Here is a 21948-nt window from a genome sequence, read left to right as displayed (position 1 = left end):
CCCTCCCCCGCTTCCCCCCTTGTTATGGTTATGATGATTTTTCTTTAGCCAGCCATGGCAGAGAGGTGTTAGACACTCCGCCGCTTCCTGATCCCGCTGGCTCCTCCCCGCTTCCCTCAGCAGCTGATCCTCAGCTGCAGCCCGCGCCTCCCGGCCCGGCTCTAGCGTGGCGCCGCCGCCGGTTAACTCGCTGCTGGAGCACGGGGGACAGACACACTCGAACTGCGGGGGGACGGTAACGACCGCCACTCCAAGGACCTCCTGGGGCAAGGACACACTCGCCGCTGCGGCGACTTGCGGGGGGCCGGACACACTCTCCGCGCCGGGGACCTTTTGGGGGAAGGACACGCTCGCCGCTCGGAGGAGCTGCCGGGGAGCGGGTGCCCCGCCACTCGGAGCAGCCGCGGCAGGACGCGTCCCACCGCCGCTCAGCCCGGCTGGGTGACCTGCGCCGCAGGTGCTCCCGCGAGCGGCGAATGGCAAGGGAGCGCTCCGGAGCCACGGGCGGGCACGCACCGCAGGGAAGATGAGGGGAAAACAGCTCAAGTGCGGGCGGTTTGCAGTGGGGCTTGTCCCCTGTAAATGCTGAGTGATTTCTGGGAATTCAAAGCATTACGGCTTTAGAGTTTAGTTTGGAGGGTTTTTCTGTTGTTGTAGTTGTTTTCTCTATGATAGTTATTAGCGGGGCCGTCCGAGGTTTCATAGCTTGCTCTGTCTTGCTCCTTCCCCAGCGACACTGAAAACAGGAGGGTTGCCCCATCACAAGTGAGTCAGTACACCTTTCTTCAGCCCTGCTGGAAGTACAGATGAATTGTCTTCTCTTATCCTGCAGTGTCAACTAAACCCCAAAACGCAGATGGCTAACGAGGTAGAAGTGATCTATGTTGTCCTTCACTTTTTAACAACACCCAACCTTTACCTTACTGGAAAAAGAATATCTTTTCTCTTTCACGGGACCTTGTACCTCTCAGGTATCATCTGATGCCATGTCAGGCAACAGGAGTATCATTCAAATAGTGATGTCCGTGAGGCACTGCACAGAACCCCAGTCCCACTTTGCAGCATCTTACTGCATGTCTCTGCACAAAGAGAGTAGCTTGAAACTTTAGGGAAGATATAGTTTTCAGAAGGTGAGAGGAATTAGCCTTACCATCCTGGCCATTTTTATGTAGCACTGCACTTGCTGGGAATTAGGAGTCTTCAAACTTTAAAATAAGCTGAGGGAAAAACCCCCCCGACATAAACTGTGATGTGGCAAGGTCACTGAGTACTGTTAGACTGCTGCCATGTTCCCATGACAGCTTTTCCATAAAAAAATAAATTTTATTACAGAAAGTCAGTTAAGTACTTTGTGTTTCTTCTTGGTTCAGATTATAGAAAGAGCATAAACCAAGCTTTTTTTTTTTTTGACAACATTATAGCCTTAATTTTAACACATAACAAAAGTAAATAAACTTTATCTTCTAATTAGAAATTAAAAAAAGAACATAAGAGGTTACACTAACAGTGTTAACATTAACAATTAACAATGCTTCACAACTGAAGTGAAAACAGAGCAGTTAACCTCTTCAAATCTGAACTGTACATAAGGATCTTTTTTAGTTACAGCTGTTGATGCTCAACTATTACAATATAACACCCTCAATATAGACAGGCAAAGACACTGCCCATCATGGTTTGAGTTTATTACCTTAGCTTCAGACACAGGTAAATTTCAGATATTGCTATAAAATCATATTATATAGCTGTTGCTTGCATGCCATGACATTCTGCACCATTACAATTATATCAGAAAATGTTGCTCACTTCTAAATTCCCAATGTGTGGTTCATTTTTCCCCCTTTCCTAAAGTATTGTTTAGGTTGAATATCTTTGAGTATCTTTTGTTTCTGTACTGAAGTAAATATGCAATATAACAAAATCTCCAGTGGTTTTTCTCCACATTCTGGATCCAGTCTCTAGAAAAACTGTGTACTTACATGGTTTTGCATAGAAATAAAACTATTTCCTAAGTACCCAGTTCCAGGATTTTAAAGAAAGATTTAATTGAGTTTGTTTTGGTTTTGTTTGTTTGTTTATTTTTGTGGGTTTTTTAAAATCACATTTCTAAGCAGAAATTAAAATAAAAACAATAGCAGACTGCCAATCTGTTCTGCCCAATGAAATGACCACGCAGGTTAAAAAACTGTACTGGTAAGCCTTCTTTTCACTCTCTGATTCCTTTTTTTGAATTAATTTTGAATATAACACCTAAGGAAGTTTTCATAGCCTACCCAGGCAATATCTTCCTTGGAAAATAACGGCTTTCTGTGTTAATAAAGCCAGAGTGCTGTTATCTCTCCAAAGCACATACACTGTTATCCTGAGTCATACTGAAGTAGCATCAGTGAAGCACCTTTGTCTCCTTTAATAGGAACATTCTGCAGCTTGCAATGGAATTGATGTTCTGATAGTAGATAGTCAAACAGATCAAACTTTACCAAGTTGCTGTTCTGGGGGACATGTTAGCATGAGGGGTGCTACACCGAGACTGGTTGTCACAGACAAAACTGGATCACAGGAAGACAGAGTCTGCCTGTACACACTGCTTCAGCTGCTTAATTCTGGAGGATGTTTATAGTCTCCTCCATGTCTCAAAAGCAGCATGAAATCAAGCACAACAAATGTTTTGACTGGAATTTCAACAAGTAAGCAACAGAATGGAGACGCCAACTGGAAAGGAAATGGGAGATAATGAACAGGGTGGTGACTTGCTGTAGATGCCCTTGGAAATGAAGGTAAGTAAATAAAGTTTGATGCAATACAGAAGAGGGAACTAGGCAAATCCTTCAAATAGAGAAGTGATGTGGTTAGAGTAATGAGCAATGTAAACAATCTTGGGTTGCAGTTTCAGAGTTGTTAATTCCAAGGCTGTGCAGAGCCCAGTCTCTCAGCAGTACTAAATTGATCTGGATGAGGTATGACCATGGTGTCACATTGCTCTCATATTAAATCTGTCCATGCTACAGTATTTTTGTTCTGCCTCTGGAAGGACTGACAATAACTGATCGGGATTTACTATCTCCTGGTACAAAGTTATCCCTTCAACGTTTTTTTCTGAACAAATTTTAATTGGGAGAATCAGTTAAATTGCATTAGTTGTTTCCGTTTGATGGCTGTGGTGTATTTGATCATTAAAAGGAGGCCTACAGTCAGCTTGGCTCTGTTGTCAGACTGTGACATTTCCAGTGGTCAGTGGCTGTTGTGTTAGGAGCTGTGTTGGTTAATGCTGGGGGATGCTATTAGGGCAGCCTTTGTATATCAGCAAGAGAACAAGGGTCTTAGCTACAAGGATGGATCAAAGGGCTGTTTTGGAGCTGCCACATATACCTTGGGTGCTAGGATCTACAAAGACATTTCAGTCAGACCTGACAGCTGACAAACAAGCTTGAGTGGCAGGTAAACTCACAAAGAAGATAATAAGAAGGTTTTTAGGGAAGAGTTCTTGCTCTAATGAGCTCTAATTTCCTGCTAGTCGTTCACAGAAGAGAGAAGAAGACTATGTTTTGAGTTTGGATAGGGGGAGGTATCTGATCTGAAATACAAATAAATTAATATCTCTCTGCAGATGATTTATGGATCTGCTTCTTTCCCAGAGCTAACTCAGAGATAACGTAGGAAGGTAACAGAAGACCAAGGATACAGCTCTCTGAGAGTCTGTCAAACACTAGGAAGGAAGTCTTATATAAGTAAAAAGCATTTAAGCAAATCATGGTTGATTGTGTCAGGTGAGAAAGGATGAGAATTAAATACTTTTCTTAGGGTTCTGTTGAACCTTTGGTTGGCTTTGGTTAATCCAGAGTGGAAACAGAAGTTTGGACACTGATTGTTGGATGTCTATGGAGTGAGTCAGATAGAGGGAATGCGTAATTAGGAAAGTAGAGCTGAGTCAAGGCTTTTTTTCATTTGTTTATGTATACCACTATTTTTTGTTATTGAGGGGAAATAGAGAGAAATGGTAAACCAAGAAGACTACATCATATTTAACCATATCATTTTTAAAAAAATAATTTTTCTTGTGTAATTTATCCCCTCTAGTGAAAATTTGGTGGCTTCTGGGTTTTTCTCCTTTTGCTTACTTTCATGGACCAGAAGAGTAGGAAAAACAAGGATTGTTTTCTCAAATGTCTCCCCTTGGAGCTTGTTGTTCTGCTATGTAGGTTTAACATGAAGTTAAGCAAATCTAATGATTTGTGGCCACAAAAAGGTGGCTTTATATTTTTTGTGGCTCTGTGTTCTGTCCCTTTCTTTGTGCTGATGCTGCTACTTATTGGACCTGCTTGTCTGCCATGTGTTTATTTGGCTCATGGAAGTGTCCCAATGAGTGCCAAAATCAGCACAAGCTAGCCTGGAGTGCCCAGCTGGGAGATGAGTTTTGGAGATAGGGGATGTCATATTCTTAGCAGCTATAAACTGTGAGTCTGACTCAGAGCACCTTCTGGACTGAATTGTTGGGGTAAGCTAAGCAGCTCTTCAAGAAATGGAATTGTGAAATTCATCTCTGTTTCTATTTAAGCAATGAAAAGGGTTGGCAATTAAGGCAGAAATACGTTGATGATAATTGATGTTAATACTACTCATCCTCATGGGATTATCTGGCATTTTACACCTCTGAGTTTTTTTCAGATTCTTTGCAAAACTTGCAAACTCTGTCAGATCCGTTCAGTGAGCTACCACTGACTCATCTTTTGGCTTAGGATGTAGTTTCACAGAGATCTGGCTGTATGATGAGTTAGTACAAGGAGTTAAACCAGAAGAAAACCCATTTTTTTGCTGGGCTAGCTTTCTGTTCACTTAATTCCTTGAATCAAGCAGGTACCACTATTTGCAGAATTGAGTCTGGAAAAGAATGCTGACAGGTAGAAGGGGGAAGCAGAATTGCTTTTTCAACAGAAGCTAAACCTTCTATCCACTTTGTTGCAGTGTGAGACTCCACCTTTAGGATGTGGCTTCACAGTTGATTGAAACTGATCTCATTCTGACTTCTTGAGGAAAGAAACTCTACTGCCTTCCTGGTATCAACCCTGTTAAAACAAACCCTGCTCAAAATCATTTGTTTGCATATGTAGTCATGGCATTAATAGCATGGACAGAAGGAAGATAAATCCGGAGTTGAAATGTGAGTTTGGCTTTTTTCTGTAGCTCGGGATGGGGCCCCACAGAGCATGTTATTAATGAGCTAGTGGGGACTACATGCAGCTCTCTGCTCATTGTCTGCTACCAGCAATTTAAGTCTTCACTGGAGCTTCTCCCCTTTGATATTCCATGATCATTGATTTTCCTTTGAACACTGACTCATTTACCCTAGTCTTTTCCCTCCTAAAGGATAAGCTAATGCCATTATAAAAATAATTCATTTTTTCTGTGATCAGCAGAACAAGTGAAGCCTGGTTTCCTATGGATTTGTCTCATATGTGTATTAAGCAGTGTCTGCACATGCTTACCATTTTATCAGTGATAGCTTTATTAGGAACTGTTTCATCCATTTGGCTTTGCATTTCACTTAAGTTACCTTTGTACAAATTTAGATGGAATTTAGCAATGGTTTAAGCATGCTTTTTTTGGCAAGGGAAGTGGGGGATGTAATGGGACCCAGAGGCAAAAAAAAAACAACACAGAAAAATTTCATAAGCCTTCTTTCCTTAGGAAATCAGGATAAAAATTAGTCTTTTGACAGAGACCTTTGCAGAAACCTCAGGTCAGGCTACAGACACAGAAAAATAAATGTTGCTGTTTACCATGTAAAGGCTTGCAGTTACCTGCTGTAACAGATTTCATGAAAGGCTAAGCCAGCATTTGGTGTTTACTCACTTGGTTATTTTCTCATCTTCAGCAATGTCCCTATCAGGTTTTGGAAACTTGTAGGGGTTTTTTGTTTGTTTGTTTGTGTCTTTGTTTGTTTTGTGGGTTGTTTGTTTTTTGTTTTGTTTCATTTTGCCAGAGTGCACTCATGCATCACTTGCTTCCATTTATTTTTAATTTAATCTTTATACTTGAATAAATGGCTATGTAGGTATAAGACAAGCTGTTAAAGAGACTTGTGGCTTACAGGACTCTGTAATGTCAGTAATGCCATGAAAAATAAAGGCTTTAAATACAACCAGGGATACAATCCTCTTACTTAAAGAAAAGCTATCATCTTCTCTTTGAGATTTTCACTGTGTAATAAATATTGGGGTATTTTACTGCATTTTTCTCTATTGTAAATGTATACTTCTATTACTTTAGAAACCGAAATAAAATAATTGCAAGAGGAAAACCTGCTATTTCAGATTTCTTGGTGGATACCAGTTTATTATGAAGGGTCCACCAGCAAACAACCTTTGCAGATTTGTTCTGTGTAAGTATTCCATACTTATCTTGAGCTCTGACAGAGTTCTCTTAAGGATGCCTTCTCTACCTTACAGTGGGACAGCTGGATCCTGGAGCCCAGGTGCATAATTTTCTTTATTTCCCAGTCATCTGGGTCTATGAAACATTGCTGAGTAGTGCTGGCTCCTGCTTGGTGATCTGCAGTTCAGCTGGTCAACTGTGTCTGGTGCATCAGAGCATAGGTGTAGGATGGAGAAGCTGGGGCCAGGCTGTGACTGAAAGGAACGTACAGACCTTTCCTCTAGAGGAGAATAAACCAGAGACAAGATGTGAGTTACTGCAGTGAGATTGCAATGCTTTCTAACTCAGTGAATTAATATAAAAATCGATAAAAATCTCCACTGTAGAGCAAGACTGAGAGGTTTTGCAGAAGCACTGATGATACAGAAGCTGTAATTCTTAAGGTATAAAGCATTTGTACGTTCAAAATACAGATGCAAGTCAATGGAAAACAAAACTCTGATCCTACCCCAGGGCCAGTGAGAGCTGATATGGCCACACCATGCTAGCATAGATCAGATCATTAGAAAAAGTAGCTGCTTAACCTTTAATAAGCCTTGTCATCTTATTTCTGATAAGGAGAGGGCCTTATTTGCTCAGAAAAGTGTTCTGGAAATCACCTGTATTCATTGTGAGCTATCAAGATGTCTGTATCTCATTCCTGAGTTAAGAAAAAAATAAGGAGGGAAATAAAGATGAATTACAGACTGAAAAAATATTGCTTCTATAGAAGATTTTTTGCCAATGCCAGCCATTAGCTGCTTTGTTGCACTCTTTGGACAATCTGTGTGCTAATTGCCAAGTCTGCTAGGGAGATCCTCCTACCCTGACAACTACTAGTGGCAAAGTTAAAACAAAATTCGATGCTGTCAAATTGTTAAATTGATTTAATGCAACATTTTCTGTGGGTTCAGTCTCTGTTTCATATAGATGCAGCTAGGTGGAATTCTAACAGCACAAAATCTGGGAGATACTGGGAATTGCAAAGGAATTTGAAGAAATTGGGTGCTCAGATCCTCTCATTTGCAAGGAAGTTTGGGCTGGAAACTTGTTTTGTTTTTAAGAGTGATGACCTCAAGCCTGGATGATTGTAACCCTGAATCCAGCAGCTGCCTGTACTCACTGTCCGGGTTTTGTGGTGTCACACTTCTAACGTGTGTATTTCTCCCCACACATAGGGGGAACAATCACTTGTCATGACTATTCCTCTGTTAATTTCTCAATACTCTCCATTTGATTTGTTCCCTCTTTGTTTTCTTCCAGTTTGCCACTTTGGAGGTGCCTGCGATTTGCTATTTATTTTCCGGGCTGCCTTTGTTCTTTACTTCCCATTTTATCTGGTCCCTCAGACCCAGGGGCTCCCCAGTGCTCTGCCACAGCCCGCTGCGGCTCGCTCCTCAAACCCTCCCTAGCCGCAGACAACAAACCGCACTTTTCACTCCAAAAATCTCCTTTGAACAGAGCTGTGTTTTCAGTATTCCTGCCAGTATTTTGTCCCGGCCGAAGGCACGTTGGCGCCTGCCCATCGACACAGACAGCCGGCCGCTGCTGCCGTACAACATGGCGGCGCCCACCACCCCCTCGCACCGCCGCCACAGAGGAAGCGTCCGCCACTGTAAGGCTCCCGGTGTGTGTGGCGAGGGCCCCGCGGGGCGTTCCTGCAGCCGGACGCAGCCGTTCCGCGGGCCGCAGGCAGCAGGAGGATCGGCGGGGCCGCGGGCGGGCGGCGGGGAGAGGCTGCTGCGCGCATCCCGGACAGGCGGCAGCCGCGGCTGCAGGTGCGCGGTGCGCGGCCCGGTGTGCCCGCGGCCTCCCGCATGCCCGCTCCCGCCGTCCGGGCCTCTTCCCGGCGGAGATAACCGCGCCGAGCCCAAAGCGGGCAGCGCGTTCCCCCTGGCGCCGAGCGGAGCCGCGGACTCCCCGGCTGCCCCCGTCCCGCGGGCCCGGCAGCCGCCCGGGGAGCGCTCGGCTGGGGTCCCGGCCCGCCCCGGGCCTTGGAGCGCCGCTGCCGCCGGGGCTGAGGGGGCCGCGGTGTGTTATCGGGTTTCTCCTGCACGGAGGGGGATCCACACTAGGATCGCAGGCACCCCCGTTGCCAGACGGGTACTGGCTGTTGGACCGAGGGCGCGGCCTCGTTGCCCGCGGTGTTGGCGCTGGGTTTTCGCGGTGGCAGTGGGTGACCTGTTGCTCCGGGGGTGCTCAGGGAGGGCCCGGCAGTGCTCGGGTGCTGTAGCGTCGGCACCCCAACTTCTGCTCGGGAGGAGTGCGCAAGGACAGCCCTTTAGAAACAACGTGGTGGGTTGGGGAGGTAGGGATGGAGGGGCAGGATTGACTTCAGCTTATTGAAGGGGTATAAGCTTCTGTATGCTAGAGGGGTAGCTGTGTTAAAAATAAGATGCTGCTGCTTTAGGACTTTTCAGTGCCTGAAGAGCCATTTGACCCTAGTATGGATGTGAATGTAACGGATAAATGCCCGTTATTTACTAATGCCTGAATGGGCATGCTTATTCTGCAGCAATTTCATTTGGGCCTTGTTTAGATTGATCTAGTTACAAACTGAACTAAAAGATGTTAATAATAACCATGACTAGTTTATTTTTGGAATAGCAGAGTTTATGGAAGCACTGAGTTGCACCAGTTAAATTTAATGGATTTCCTTTAAGGGTTTTAGTGGTGTGATCAAAGCAGCATTCAGTCTCCTCTTCCTGGTCAATGCATCATTGCAGCAGTCTGTCTGCAGGACCCCAGTCTATTAAAGTGGGACCCAGACCTTTTATCTGTTGGGATCACAAGTTGTGACTAGAACCTTGTTATGATACCATTGCATGTGTTCAATATCTCTAAACACATTTGATTAAGTTGTCTTTAATTTCTTCTCTTATTTTTCTCTGCAGGCCATGGTGAAATCCCACAATGCCATTTTGAGAGGGTGAGGTGAAGGAGGAGAAAGGGTAATAAGAAATGGCCAAGCAAACAGCCGTGACGATTACTTTGGCGACCCTGCTGGGTGTTGCACTGGGGGGCCTGGTTTTGTGGAAAGCGAGCCAGTGTCGGAAAGGAAAAACACGCTGTAGTAGTCAGCAAGAGGAAGCAGCAGAGAAGTCAGGAGATGAGAAACTCACTGAGGCAGAGGATAAGAAGGTGCTTTCCTTCTTCAGATCTCCCACCTTTTTCTGGATAGAGAGGACACTTGATGCAGACATAGTGCTGGTTTCAGAGCAGGAGGAGTGGGATCATGTAGAACCATTGCTGAAGAAGGAGCTGGAGAAGTGGCCGGTTCTTGGAATTGATTGTGAGTGGGTGAGTGATCAAGAAGTACCTCTCCTTCCTTTAGATTGCAAATTGCATGGGGAAATCATTGAAGGTAGAGCAATTCCTTTGCTTAGACAGATACGTCATTGATTCTTCTTACGTTTAAACATGCTAAGTTTTTAACTCACCAGATATATTTGTTTACTGAGTTCCTGTGATAAATCGACTTTACTACATATAGTAACAGTTGTATGGATAAATATAGCACTATGTGTTTTGTGTAATATCTCTTAAAAGGTGATTTACTAGAAGTACTTGGGCTTACACTATTTTAAATCCAGCTACGTATTTAAGAAATAATATCTTAAGAATGTTAAATCCAAAAAGGAGGATAATGCTGATATGTAGATAAAACTCACTGGGACAACCAGAAAACAAAGTTCCTTTTCTGCTTGTACATTTGCATGTGTGATATCTCAAACAGACTTAGAGTAATTTGTAAAGCCGGCCTTTGCCATTGTATTGACTGAAGTTTATTCACTCCACAGTCCCACAGCTAAACAATGTATTTGCCATAAACATTTATTTAGTGGGTAGCTTTGTGCTGATGTGGATTCAGAAATGTTTCTTATTTCTTCCACGAGCTCTGCTATGAAGGGGAAGGGTGAAAGGGTGAAAGGTTCTCTTGTGGAAGTGTAGCAAGAAGTAGCTTGGGGACAATAATACTGTGAAAAAGATGTAGTTTGCAGTGAAATTTTTAAAGACATATAACAGTACTTGACCGTGTAAACTGATAAATATTTCCTGCTTTCATTGGCCTTTTTTTGCAGTTTGCTTCTGCTCCAGTATTATAATAAGGTAACCTGGACTCTCATTTTTTACTTCCTTACAGGTATCTGTGGATGGAAAAGCAAATCCTGTATCCCTGTTACAGATAGCTTCTTCCAGTGGCCTCTGCATTCTTGTTCGGTTGCCCAGTCTTGTTGCCAATGGCCAGACTCTTCCAAAGACCCTGTTGGACATCATGGCAGATGGTGCTGTGTTGAAAGTTGGGGTAGGATGCTGGGAAGATGCTTGCAAATTGCTTCATGATTATGGTCTTCCAGTCAAAGGGAGCATGGACCTCCGGTATTTAGCCCTGAGACAGAGGTGAGTGCCTGAGGACCAGAGGTAGATCTCTTTGAGGCATCTTTTGAGTTGGAAATATTTCGTAGCTGATTTGCATAAGCTGAATGATATCAGACTGGTATGTCTGGAATTCTTAGAGTGGCTTTAGAGATAGCTGCAGCCCAACAATGTGTCTTGCTTCTATTCTGTGGTCTTAATGGAAATGAAATCTTCATGAGGATTTAATTTGCTGTTTATGTCCATTAGTCTTCTCTCACAGACTGATACCTTTGTGGACTGCTCTGTGTATCATGCTTCATTCCAGGCACAGTGATGTAATGCAGTGAGAGTGAACACTGTGTCAGCAGATGTTTGAATGCACTGCCTAGAAGTGTGAGTTAAATGTGCCCAGGGCACGTAAATGGAACTGCTGAATTTCAAGATTTCTTGAAAAAAATACTAAATAAACTAGTTCCAGTTTCCTCTTTTAATAACAATTTTTCTATGGAAGGGTTGCACTTCTGTGGAAAGGTTATCATAAATGTGATGCAATTTTCTTATCTTTCACTCTTCCTAAAACAAGATGTTTTATTGCAAATATTCTTCATGTACAGTTATATGTGTGCCTGGGTGTGGTGTTAGTGATCTGGGCCATGGGTTTGCTGACCTGTTGGTGCCTTTTTAGCACTGAGGATGGACTTCTTGTCTCTAGTGGCCAGGGTTCTTCTGAGTCATTCCTGGTTCTTGGGCTTCTCATGAATCCTTTGGACAAATGGTCCGTCACTGTATGATGGATCTCTTTAGTTCAGAAGTGAGTAGTTCAGAGCCAAACACTTCAGCCTTAAATGTTACTAACTCCCAGTCTTGCTTGCTTTGCATATTGCAGACACAAGATAATTACTAAATCTAGAAAGGACATTTTAGTAGAGGGGAGGGAGAGGGCCTATAAAGCTGACAGGCAGCTGTGTGCTGTTTGAGTCATGCATCATGTGCATTGTGCTCTCACAGGTTCAGGCTATATGAGGCCATATGAATTTGTATGAGTGTTTAGTTTCATTTTTAATGTGTTTGTTTCACTTTTTTTGTTGAACTGAAGGAAGGATCTACTTCACAACTGCCTTAGCCTTAAGTCTTTAGCTGAAAAAGTACTGAACTTCACACTTGACAAGTCTCCTCATGTGCGTTGCAGCAACTGGGAAGCAGAAGAACTGACACAAGATCAGGTGTGTTCTCCACTTCAGCTTACTGTTTTGGGAGGAAAAGTAACCTTCTTACTTGAAAAAGTGGTTTTACAGAACGGAGATCTGAGCTTGTTCAAATTATGTCTCAAAACCTTATGTGTGACACTGCCTGCATTTCTGTCTTTTCCATGAAGATAATTTTCTGCTATTCTCCCTGGATTCTTTACCATTTTTTTTTCCTTAGTCATGAAAGGTCTGTGAGGCAAGATCCCTTGAAGAAGTGTTTCCAAAAACCTCACCTTTTTATTATTTTCTTACACTGGAAATCTTGTTCACCTTCTTTGGAGCATTGTTTTTTTCCCTGACTTCCCTGTTTCTTTAGTCAAGTGGCACATGCCTGCAGAAGTAATGACCAGCAGAGGGAGTGACAGGACAAAAAACCACATTGAATAGTCAGCCAGTGTGCCAAAAGGGAACTTTTTATGAGGGAGGGATTGGTGGGGTAGGAGGATGTCTGACCAAAATATATTTTCAGTCCCTTACAGTTCCCGGGGGCACTACCCCAGGGTAGTGGGATGTGGTGATGTTATGAAGGTGCCACTCAATTGGCAAAACTTTATGTGAAATTCAAATGGAAATGAATCCAGCTTCTGGTTTTACTGTACCTTGTGCTAAAGACTGATAATGCTGGGAGTATGCTGTTTGTCAGTATATTAATTTCTGTGCTTTTCTGCAGATTCTCTATGCTGCAAGGGATGCCCAGGTCTCAGTGGCTCTGTTCTTCCATTTGCTGGGATTTACCAGCCTCTCTGCTACATCTGAAGGTGAAAACTCTGTTGCTGCTTGGGAGAAAGCACGGGGTAGATGCCAGGGCTTGGTGGATATCCCATTTAGAGGAAGAAAGAGTGGCAGCATAGGAGAGGAGAAGAGTGGAGAGGGACGTTCCCCTCAGAAAACAAAGAATCGGAAGTCTTGGATGAATGGCCAGCCCTCTGGCAATCAGCAAATGAGAGACCCACGGAGGCAGAAGCGAAAGCCTCTGGGTGTGGGATATTCTGCACGGTGAGTATGTTATCACATCTTACTCTTTGCACTGCATGTGGAAAATCCTGAGTGTTGCCTCATGCTCTGGTCATTAAACAAAGAAGATAACACAAGCTAGGAAAGGGAACACAGGACCTAACAGTCATGGGGGTCAGATCCTATTTCCTCACTTTTTCCACACTTTTTCCTCGCTTTCCTCTAGGTGGTACTGAAAGCAAGGGCAGCACTTATATCTCTACTTAGATCATGAGCAAGTTGAGGTGATGTCTTTGAGTTTTGCCCTTCCTTCCTTCCTTCCTTCCCCTGTGGAAGCATTAGCCAGAGAGCAGAGTCCTAGCAGGAGACAGTTGTCTTTCCTGGTGTTATTCTTGGGTGTCCAAGGTGTCCTGAGCAGGGCCAGGAGTTGTACTAGATGATCTTGGTGGGTCCCTTCCAACTCAGCATATTCTGTGATTCTTTTATTTTGCTGTCCAATCAACTGTGCCCTGTCTTATCCAAGGAAAGGTGGCAACTGAAGAGAGCTTGTCCTTTCATCAGGATCTGCCTTGTGGACTGTTGATTGTCCTTTGCTGTCCCATGTCACTGCGGCCACAGAGGTGGCAGGGCTGAAAGCTGAGGTTAGCAGGGGTAAGACATGTTATGTGAGGTGTCAGAGGGCACAGGAAGGAGCAGCCTGTGGTAGCAGCAAGGCAGTGCCCTTCTGTGTTGGCCAGGGGGTGAGAGGAGAGAATACTGCTGCTTTGGCCTGGCAGAGGCAGCTGTTGCTGGATTCAGGATTACCATCCTTACAGGCGATTTTTTTGGAGTGAATCCTAAATTCTTACGGGTTTTTGCTAGCAAGAATTCAGTTGTTTTTAAATTAAAAACAAGTTGAAAAAGTTGCTTTAAGCTCAGTGAAGTGGAAGATGTGGGATATCTGTATGTTTGGTTTTGTTATAATACAATCTAATAAAATTAAACACTGGACTAACTAACATACTAAAATTGTATGTAATTATCATTGGGAAAGAAATACATTTTACAGTATTTACAGCAATATGGCTCTGGTCTGTAAAAACACTGGATGTGGTTTCAAAAGTCCTTTTTCACTTTTCTGTTTAAGTCGGTTTAGTTTTAATGTTTATTCATCCAGAGTTGGGAAGTACTGACATTATCATGGTAACTGAGTTGAACTGTTGATGCTCAGTAGAAGGGGACCTCCTGTCTCTTTTGCTGGTTTTTTTTCTCCTCACAGACCTCAGAAGAAAGAATTTTGTCAGATTATATAGCCTGTGAATCAACCTTTTTCATGGTAGAGCTCTGCTGAGTACTATTTTGTACAATGTCGATGTAGAGAGGAAATGAAACTTTCCTCCAGTGTATTAGACATGTCTGGCCAGTTCCTCCCATGTCCTCTCTGAGCCCAGCCTGCTCCATGCTTCAATTTTGTATGAAGGAGGTTGGCAGAGTAAGGAAGTGTTTTCTGCAAAACAGAGCCGTTCCACACACTGCCACAAACCACCAGAGACTGCTCAAGCAGGATTTCTTGTCACTGCCAAAGGTTGGGGCCTGTGTTTGAGGGCATCAGCTCAGCTTCGTCGTTCTTCTGAACTTGTGTTCAAGTTCCCCATTTCTCCTGGGTGAATAAAGTAATTGCTATTCACGCTAAATTTTAGAAAAAAATTCATAATAAAACATTAAAATCCAGGCTTAGGCATCCAATCCTTGAAACTGACTTCCCTGTAGGTTGATGCTCTCTTTGAGCTTACTCTTAGCTCATGATTCTATGACTTCAATTTTGTTTTGTTTTCTAATTCAACTTTTTTTTTTTAAATGCTGTCTTCATTGATGCCATCTCTTGAAAATTTCGATTCAATAGTTAAAATTCTTCTATTTAAGAATAGTTATAATTCTTATAAGAATAATTATGTTCCTTATAATTCAGGAAAGCAAAGATATCTTAGAGCCGATTGGTGAATCCTGGATAAATTTTCAGATGTACTGCTTCCTTGAGCAGCAGCCTGTGGAGTCTCAGCAGCCTCAAGTTTGGGTTTAGGGATACTCCTGGGGTTCAGAGGAAGCTGTCTGAATTGCAGTGTGGCACACAGGGCTGTAGAAAGCTCTGGGGTTTTTTGCATGCTATTATAGCTGCTGTAATACTGCCCTTGTTTCATAGAAAATCTCCACTTTATGACAACTGCTTCCTGCATGCACCAGATGGACAGCCCCTGTGCACTTGTGATCGCAAAAAGGCTCAGTGGTATTTGGACAAGGGGATTGGAGGTAGGCATACCAGTTTTCCTGTTGGTATTTGAAATCCTCTCCTCTCCTCTCCTCTCCTCTCCTCTCCTCTCCTCTCCTCTCCTCTCCTCTCCTCTCCTCTCCTCTCCTCTCCTCTCCTCTCCTCTCCTCTCCTCTCCTCTCCTCTCCTCTCCTCTCCTCTCCTCTCCTCTCCTCTCCTCTCCTCTCCTCTCCTCTCCTCTCCTCTCCTCTCCTCTCCTCTCCTCTCCTCTCCTCTCCTCTCCTCTCCTCTCCTCTCCTCTCCTCTCCTCTCCTCTCCTCTCCTCTCCTCTCCTCTCCTCTCCTCTCCTCTCCTCTCCTCTCCTCTCCTCTCCTCTCCTCTCCTCCTCTCCCCTTCCTAATGGAGCGTGAATTTTCTTGTATCCTTACTGGAACTGGGGATTCACTAGAATGACTCTTGTATTGTAGCATTGTTATTTTAGCTTTCCAATACAATTTGTCTTGTATATTTTCTCTTTGCCTTTATCCTTTTAGAGCTAGTTAGCACAGACCCTTTTGTTGTGAAGCTGCGGTTTGAGCCTTCAGGACGTCCTGAGTCTCAAGTTGATTATTATCTGACAATCAAAGAAAATCTCTGTGTTGTATGTGGCAAGCGAGAATCCTATATCCGGTGAGTTGTTCAGTGGGCAGGAGAAAAATGCATCTTCTAAAACAGGACTGAGGTCTGCATCAAGTTTGGCATCCAGAAGCTTGGTTAGTGGCCTGAAACATAGTGCTTGTTCATGTCCTGGGTGGGACACTGTTTGAGTGTTTGTGCAGTTGTTTGGCTGTGTGAGACCCTGAAGAGACCAGCCTTTCCTTTTACTGAGACAGGAGATATTGATCCTAGGAGAGATCAAAGCATATGGAACATGGTGTGCTGCAGTTTGAGTGAAGAGGCAGCAGTGTGCTGACACACACTGGGTGGGGTGGCATCCTCTTCCAAAAAGACCTGTACTATTCCTTTCACTCCTTAATCCTTTATTTTTGGAAAGTTTAGGTGAGCCTAAAGCTCATGAGGTCTCCTTGTCTTTTTGTCTGCTACTGATTAATTGAGAAGTGTACTTCTCATAGTGCATTACTTTTTTTTTTTACAGTATGAATCTTTAATTAAAAGTGATGAATTTTTGGAAAGAAAAGGAGAGCAATGCAGAAAATCTGGAGATAGAACTAAAAATGAAAGAATAAAAATAATTACTTTCTCTACTACATGTCCTGGTAATCTTTGCATACCTGGACTTTTAGTTTTAGTTTTAGTTTTAGTTGACCCTTTCTGGAGCAGGAAGAGGAGGAACTGAGGAGCAGCAGCCGCAGACAAATGCCTGTTTTGTGTTCCCTAGGAAGAATGTTGTTCCTCACGAATACCGAAGACACTTCCCCATCCAGATGAAGGACCACAACTCACATGACGTGCTCCTGCTCTGCACATCCTGCCATGCCATCTCCAATTACTATGACAACCACCTGAAGCAGCAGCTGGCCCAGGAGTTCGGGGCTCCGATCGGCTCTGAGGAAGGCGTGCGTCTCCTGGAGGACCCTCTGCGCAGGCAAGTGCGCTCGGGAGCGCGAGCCCTGCTGAATGCAGACAGCCTGCCTGACCCTCGAAGGGCAGAGCTGCTGCAGAGCATCAAGGACTTCTATAACACAGACACAGTCACTCCAGAGATGCTCCAGGCAGCAGCTGGTCTGGAAACCAGGTATAGCAAGCCCATGTAGGCTGGGTGTAAGGTTTTTAGTCGTTTATATTCATTTCTTACTGGTTTTGTTTTTGTTTATAGCCATCTCCGCTCAACCCACCACTGGTCTCTGAACCACAGCTCTTGTTTCTTTCCCTCTTTCCCTTCCTCCTCACCAGTCATCTGTTCTTGCTTTCCATCTTCACCTCCAATATTTTAGACTTCTTCTGAAGGACAGATCAAGAAAAGATTCTGAAGGACAGTCATATCAGAAGTCTTCTCTTCTTTACTTTCTCAAAGCTTCCCCAGATACCTTTTCTTAACAAGTGTCTAGTGTCTGCATGAAATGAGCATCTTCTCCTTGTTATGCTCGCTGTTGTTTGTAAAGTGTGGATGTTGTAACTCTGAACCCATCCAGGCAGGGAATTCAGTGACGGGCTCAGCGCTCTGAAGGGTCATATAATTCTTGCCTTGAGAAATTTGCAGTCTCTTGAGGAGCTTGTAATGGACCTTAAGAGCTTTGTTTAGTGTTGCTGTAAAGAAGAACACTTTTTAAGGTCAGAGAAACCATCTTTACAGTGTAACTGTGTTCCAGAAAACAGTCTGGTATTAAATCAAACCTTGAAACTCTCCCTCTTGGTTAGGTTACCCTTTGTCAGTAATTAAATTCTGCAGCTGAAAAGTATTTTCAGTGTCTTGCTGTTCACTGGAGAAAGATCTGGAGTCTGACAGTGGGCTTGTGTGAAAATAAATCATGCTTGTGTCCTGGCAGGATCTGCAATGAGAGCTACGTGCCACATGGACTGAAGGTGGTGCAGTGTTGTGCTAAAGGAGGCCTGCGCTGTCTTATGCAGCTGGAAAGACGCTGGCGGCAGCATTTTTTGGACAGCATGAAGCCAAAACACCTCCCAGAGCAATGGTCAGTGGACCATAACCATGTGAAGTTGATCCAAAAGTATGGGGAGGATCTTCAGATCAAGCTGTCATGAAACTAACTTCCTGGACCCTGGATAGTGTCTAATGGACATATGTGACTGAAGATGGAAAGACTTTTTATTTCTGTGTCTCCACTAACACCTTGGGCCTGGGTTTGCAAAAAGACAGTGGTAAATCTGCCAGATTTGCCAGTTAAAGTTAAATTTGACAGTTTATATTAAATCCATTGACTTGAGCTTTCAGATGGTTTGGAAGTTTAATCTTAGTCTGTCACTTTGTTCCGTGCAAGAGTGATACGATAAAGGAGTTTTTCTGCTCAAAATGACTATGAAGAATCATTTTCTAGCCCCCAGGATGTCTGGTGTCTCTAGGCCATCTCTCATAGTAGAGTGAGTACAGAGAAAGGCAACAAAAGCACAATACATGAATGTTTTTAGATTTTCTGACATACATTTATGCCCTTTGCTTTACCTTGAGAGTCTTTACCTTGAGAGTCTTCTTGATAAAAAAATCTTTCTTTGTTTTCAGTGTAGTTGAACTCATAGGAGTTCTTCCTAGAGAAGACCCCCTGGCAGAGAGGGATTCCTTATTTGGAAGAAGCAAACCAACCTTATTTTTTTGCAGATTCTGAGCTGTCTCAGCATTGTAGATAGGCCTAGCAAGTTTCCTGGTGCAGGTGCCTGATGAGAAGTGCACTCACACATGCAGGGCTGTTACAGAGGCAGGGTGCCATAACTCCTGACTGGAGTGTTGGAATGGAAGTGTCTTGGTTTGAAAAGACAGGCATCTGCTAGGGAAGGCAGAAGCCTCTCTTGAAATGGGGAATGTAAACCCCCATAAAAATGCAGTTATACAAAAAAACAAAACACTGACAGAGTCAGAATCCAACCTGACACCCCGTCAGTCAGTCAGGATGTTGGTAGCAGTCCAATTAAATGGTGGCTACAGTCTTGCTGGAGTGACAGATGTGGTTCAGTTGAAGCAGTGGTCCTGTAGAAGTTTTCCTCTGAAGATCCACTGCTGATGTAGATGGGCCTGGTCTTCCTCTGGGAATCCAGTGGAAGAAGGCTACCCTTATGTCCCAAATCTCAGATTTTATCTAGGTAGGAAATGCTTGGCTCCATCCCCTGAGTGGAGCATCACCCAATTGGCTGATGTAATTTTACCAGTCATACAGTGGGACTCTATGGCCCATTAACAGAAGGTGCTTTCCTGGACAAAGGATGGGTAGTGGAAGAGATGGAGAAAACTGCCCCACGTGGATTAACAGCTGGATCATTAACAGAGGATTCCCCCAGAGTTATGAGGGATGGGTTATGGATGAGATAAGGAGCACTGCTCTACCTAGTTTCAACAGATGGTGATAGAATACATACTGCTGGTTACATCTTGCATTGCAACCTGAGGCAGGAAGGATGCAGGCTCTTTAGGAAGAGCAGGGACTGGAGGCAAGGAGGAGGTGTCACCTTCTATGTCAGTGATTGGTTGGAGTGCATGGAACTCAGCCTAGGGATGGATGAGGAGTCCATCAAGAACTTAGGGGTCAGGATTAAAGGGAGGGCAGGGACAGGTGACAGAGGGGATCTTTGAATAGCACTTGGTGAGTACCTTTTCATATCAGACTGAAATAATGAGAGGTGTCTTAAAAGGGTTGAGAGGAAACAATTTAAATTAAAGATCAGAGGCTTTTAAGAGGTCTAACCACACATGGCAAAAAATGGGAAATCTGATGTTCTGTACCTGGAATTGACGTGTGGTGGTGAGCAGGGTTATACTCTCTTCATGCCTGTTTCTCTGTCTCTAAAATGGGACTAATAATACTTAACTATCTCACAAAGGTGTTGTGAGGCTTAATTAATTTGTGTTTTTGTAAAATGCTTTGAAAATATAAGGTAGTGTATGCTAATTATTATTGTTGTTTTTTAAGATGTGCTGCCGTCTAACTTCCTGAAATAGTAACGTTTTTTGTCTGGTGCTAGATCTTAGTTAAAGATAACTTTTTAAAAATACACACTCCTTTCTGTAAAATTCCTTTTGATGATTTTGGTTGCATGAGATGAATGTGCTTCTCCTGAATGATGAAGCTATGCTCAACTTTTATACGCCTCTATAAAGAAGTTTCAGTAAAACTCTTATCTTCACACTGCTGTGTATAGTGCAGTTGACCCACATTTTTTAATAATATTTGGGCAAAATCCTAGATCTCCTGTGATTGTGGCTGAAGCTGTACATTTTCAGATAATTCAAGAAATTTCACAGGCCAGGGGTAAAAACCCTGTTTGTAGCAGAGACTGTTTGAGATGAGTAGGAGCCATGGAGGGAAATGATACATTAATGCCATCCCAGTGGAGCTGCAATAACAGCATGAGGAATCAAAGATTCATGATAAATACTACTTATCACAGAGCTGCAAATGAGATAATTTTCATTATATGGGCAATTTTTTCCTTGTACCACTGGCAAGTCTTAACAAAAAATCTTATAGCCAAATGTGGTATGTCTCTGTGCTCATTCACACAGCTGATTATAATCCCAGCAAGACCTTCCTGCCTACAGCAGCAGTTTGGATATAACTGTTTCTCTCCAAAGCATTTTGAGCATGTGTTCAGATAGTGCTATATCCTGTCTCCATCTGATCAGGGTGTTGAGAGCTCTCTGTGTGACTCAGAAACTCCTTTTCTGTCATCAGGAGTACAAGGTGTCCATTTCACCTCTTTGTTCTGCTTTGTTTTTTCTCCCTTTGTTCTGATATAGGAGCTCCTGATCAAACTCTTTAATGGAACCCATTGGCTGACCACAGGGTCAGGTCTTTTCTGTTTGTGAGACAAGAAAGTTATGTGGAGACAGGAACTGAACTGCAGGTCATCTATTTTTAAGGAGCCAGTGGTATCATTGAAGAGGGTTTTTTCCAAATCACTTGTTCAGAAATAGAAACCAGCAAGGAGAACTTCCTTCACAAATATTTTCTAAACTAAGATTCTTTGTTGTTTGTAAGATATCCTTAACTTGCATGATTTTAATTCAATCTGATAGAAGAGGGGAAACAATATATTTATTATGCAGAAATAGATTGGATTTATTTTATTATGATTTTAAATTTTCTACTAGTCTATAGGTAAAACTTCCTTGTATGTCTCAGTTGCTAATTGTTACATTCTATAAATATTTACTCTTTTACCAGACTTACCACTTTTGAAGTTCTCTTGTTCCTTTCATGTGTGCTTGCTTTTTCTCTTCTTTCCTTGTATTTTACTCAGTCCTTATGGGTCCACTGTTCCTTACAGTAACACCTGGACCTCACCCTCTGAGTTTCCCTTTCCAGTGCCCTCCCTGATTTGTGTGTCAGAGATCAGCTGTGGAAGAGCCCATGCTGGCAGCAGTACTGTACTTCTAAGCAATGGGATAGTGAGCTTGCTCAGGTATGTGTGAATAGTGAATTCAGGTGCTGTCCTTGGCCTGGTCATTTTGGTCTGTCATGGCTACAGATCTACATTTGTTCAAATGAAACCTTGGATTTTTCTCAGCCTGAGCATTCATCTAGGTTGCCCCAAGTATTTTACCTTGACTGGGACAGTCCTGCACTTAAACACACACCCATTTTGTCTATGCAGGGGGAGTATTGGCAATGCTCTCTGTACAGGCTGGCTTTCACAACATGGGATTTTTCTTTCTGTTGCTTGTCACTTCACATTTTTAAGTTGGTCCAAAGCATACTGTCAGAGATGGGGGAGAGAAATTTTCCCTTTTACTTGGTACTTGGTGCCATCTGCTTCAAAGTGGTCCTTGCAGGTTAGCAGGGAGCACACCACACCTTCTGAGATCCCCAAACCTGTCTTGGCTTATGAATTCCCTGCAGAATTTGCTTCCATCCTTTTTGTTTCATGTGTTTTGCCCATGCGAAACAGATGTTCTTCTGTAAGAATATGACTGGGTACAAATTTCCAGAAACACATCTCTGGAATGGGAGAAGCAATGGCCCTTGAAACTCTTCCTCTGTGGGCTACAAACTGATTTCTGTCTTTCCAAACGCTACAGTTTGTGATTTTTCTTGGTTTTTCAGTAACTTAGGCATTACTGCAAGG

The 21948-nt window shown here is 43.3% G+C and overlaps 1 protein-coding gene across 11 annotated transcripts; it reads left to right on the top strand.

The window, feature by feature from the left end:
• The first annotated feature begins 67 nt into the window (after positions 1-67).
• On the top strand, positions 68-20716 carry EXD2 (exonuclease 3'-5' domain containing 2). Of its 11 annotated transcripts, XM_056492531.1 has the most exons (10): positions 68-868; positions 2641-2777; positions 9306-9711; positions 10556-10812; positions 11867-11993; positions 12688-13013; positions 15151-15257; positions 15750-15885; positions 16595-16951; positions 17703-20716. In XM_056492531.1, exons 3-10 carry the CDS (start codon positions 9373-9375, stop codon positions 17917-17919), a joined length of 1866 nt encoding a protein of 621 aa, XP_056348506.1. In that variant the 5' UTR covers positions 68-868; positions 2641-2777; positions 9306-9372; the 3' UTR covers positions 17920-20716. The 11 variants fall into 11 exon arrangements, with proteins under 11 accessions (XP_056348506.1, XP_056348509.1, XP_056348502.1 ...); XM_056492534.1 differs by lacking the exons at positions 68-868; positions 2641-2777 and adding an exon at positions 7759-8026 and having other exon boundaries at positions 16595-16801; XM_056492527.1 differs by lacking the exons at positions 68-868; positions 2641-2777 and adding an exon at positions 7803-8026.
• Positions 20717-21948: the final 1232 nt, after the last annotated feature.

This window comes from Oenanthe melanoleuca, chromosome 5, assembly GCF_029582105.1.
Source record: "Oenanthe melanoleuca isolate GR-GAL-2019-014 chromosome 5, OMel1.0, whole genome shotgun sequence".
In the NCBI taxonomy this organism is placed as follows: domain Eukaryota; kingdom Metazoa; phylum Chordata; class Aves; order Passeriformes; family Muscicapidae; genus Oenanthe; species Oenanthe melanoleuca.
This window is presented reverse-complemented; position numbering and strand designations above follow the sequence as displayed.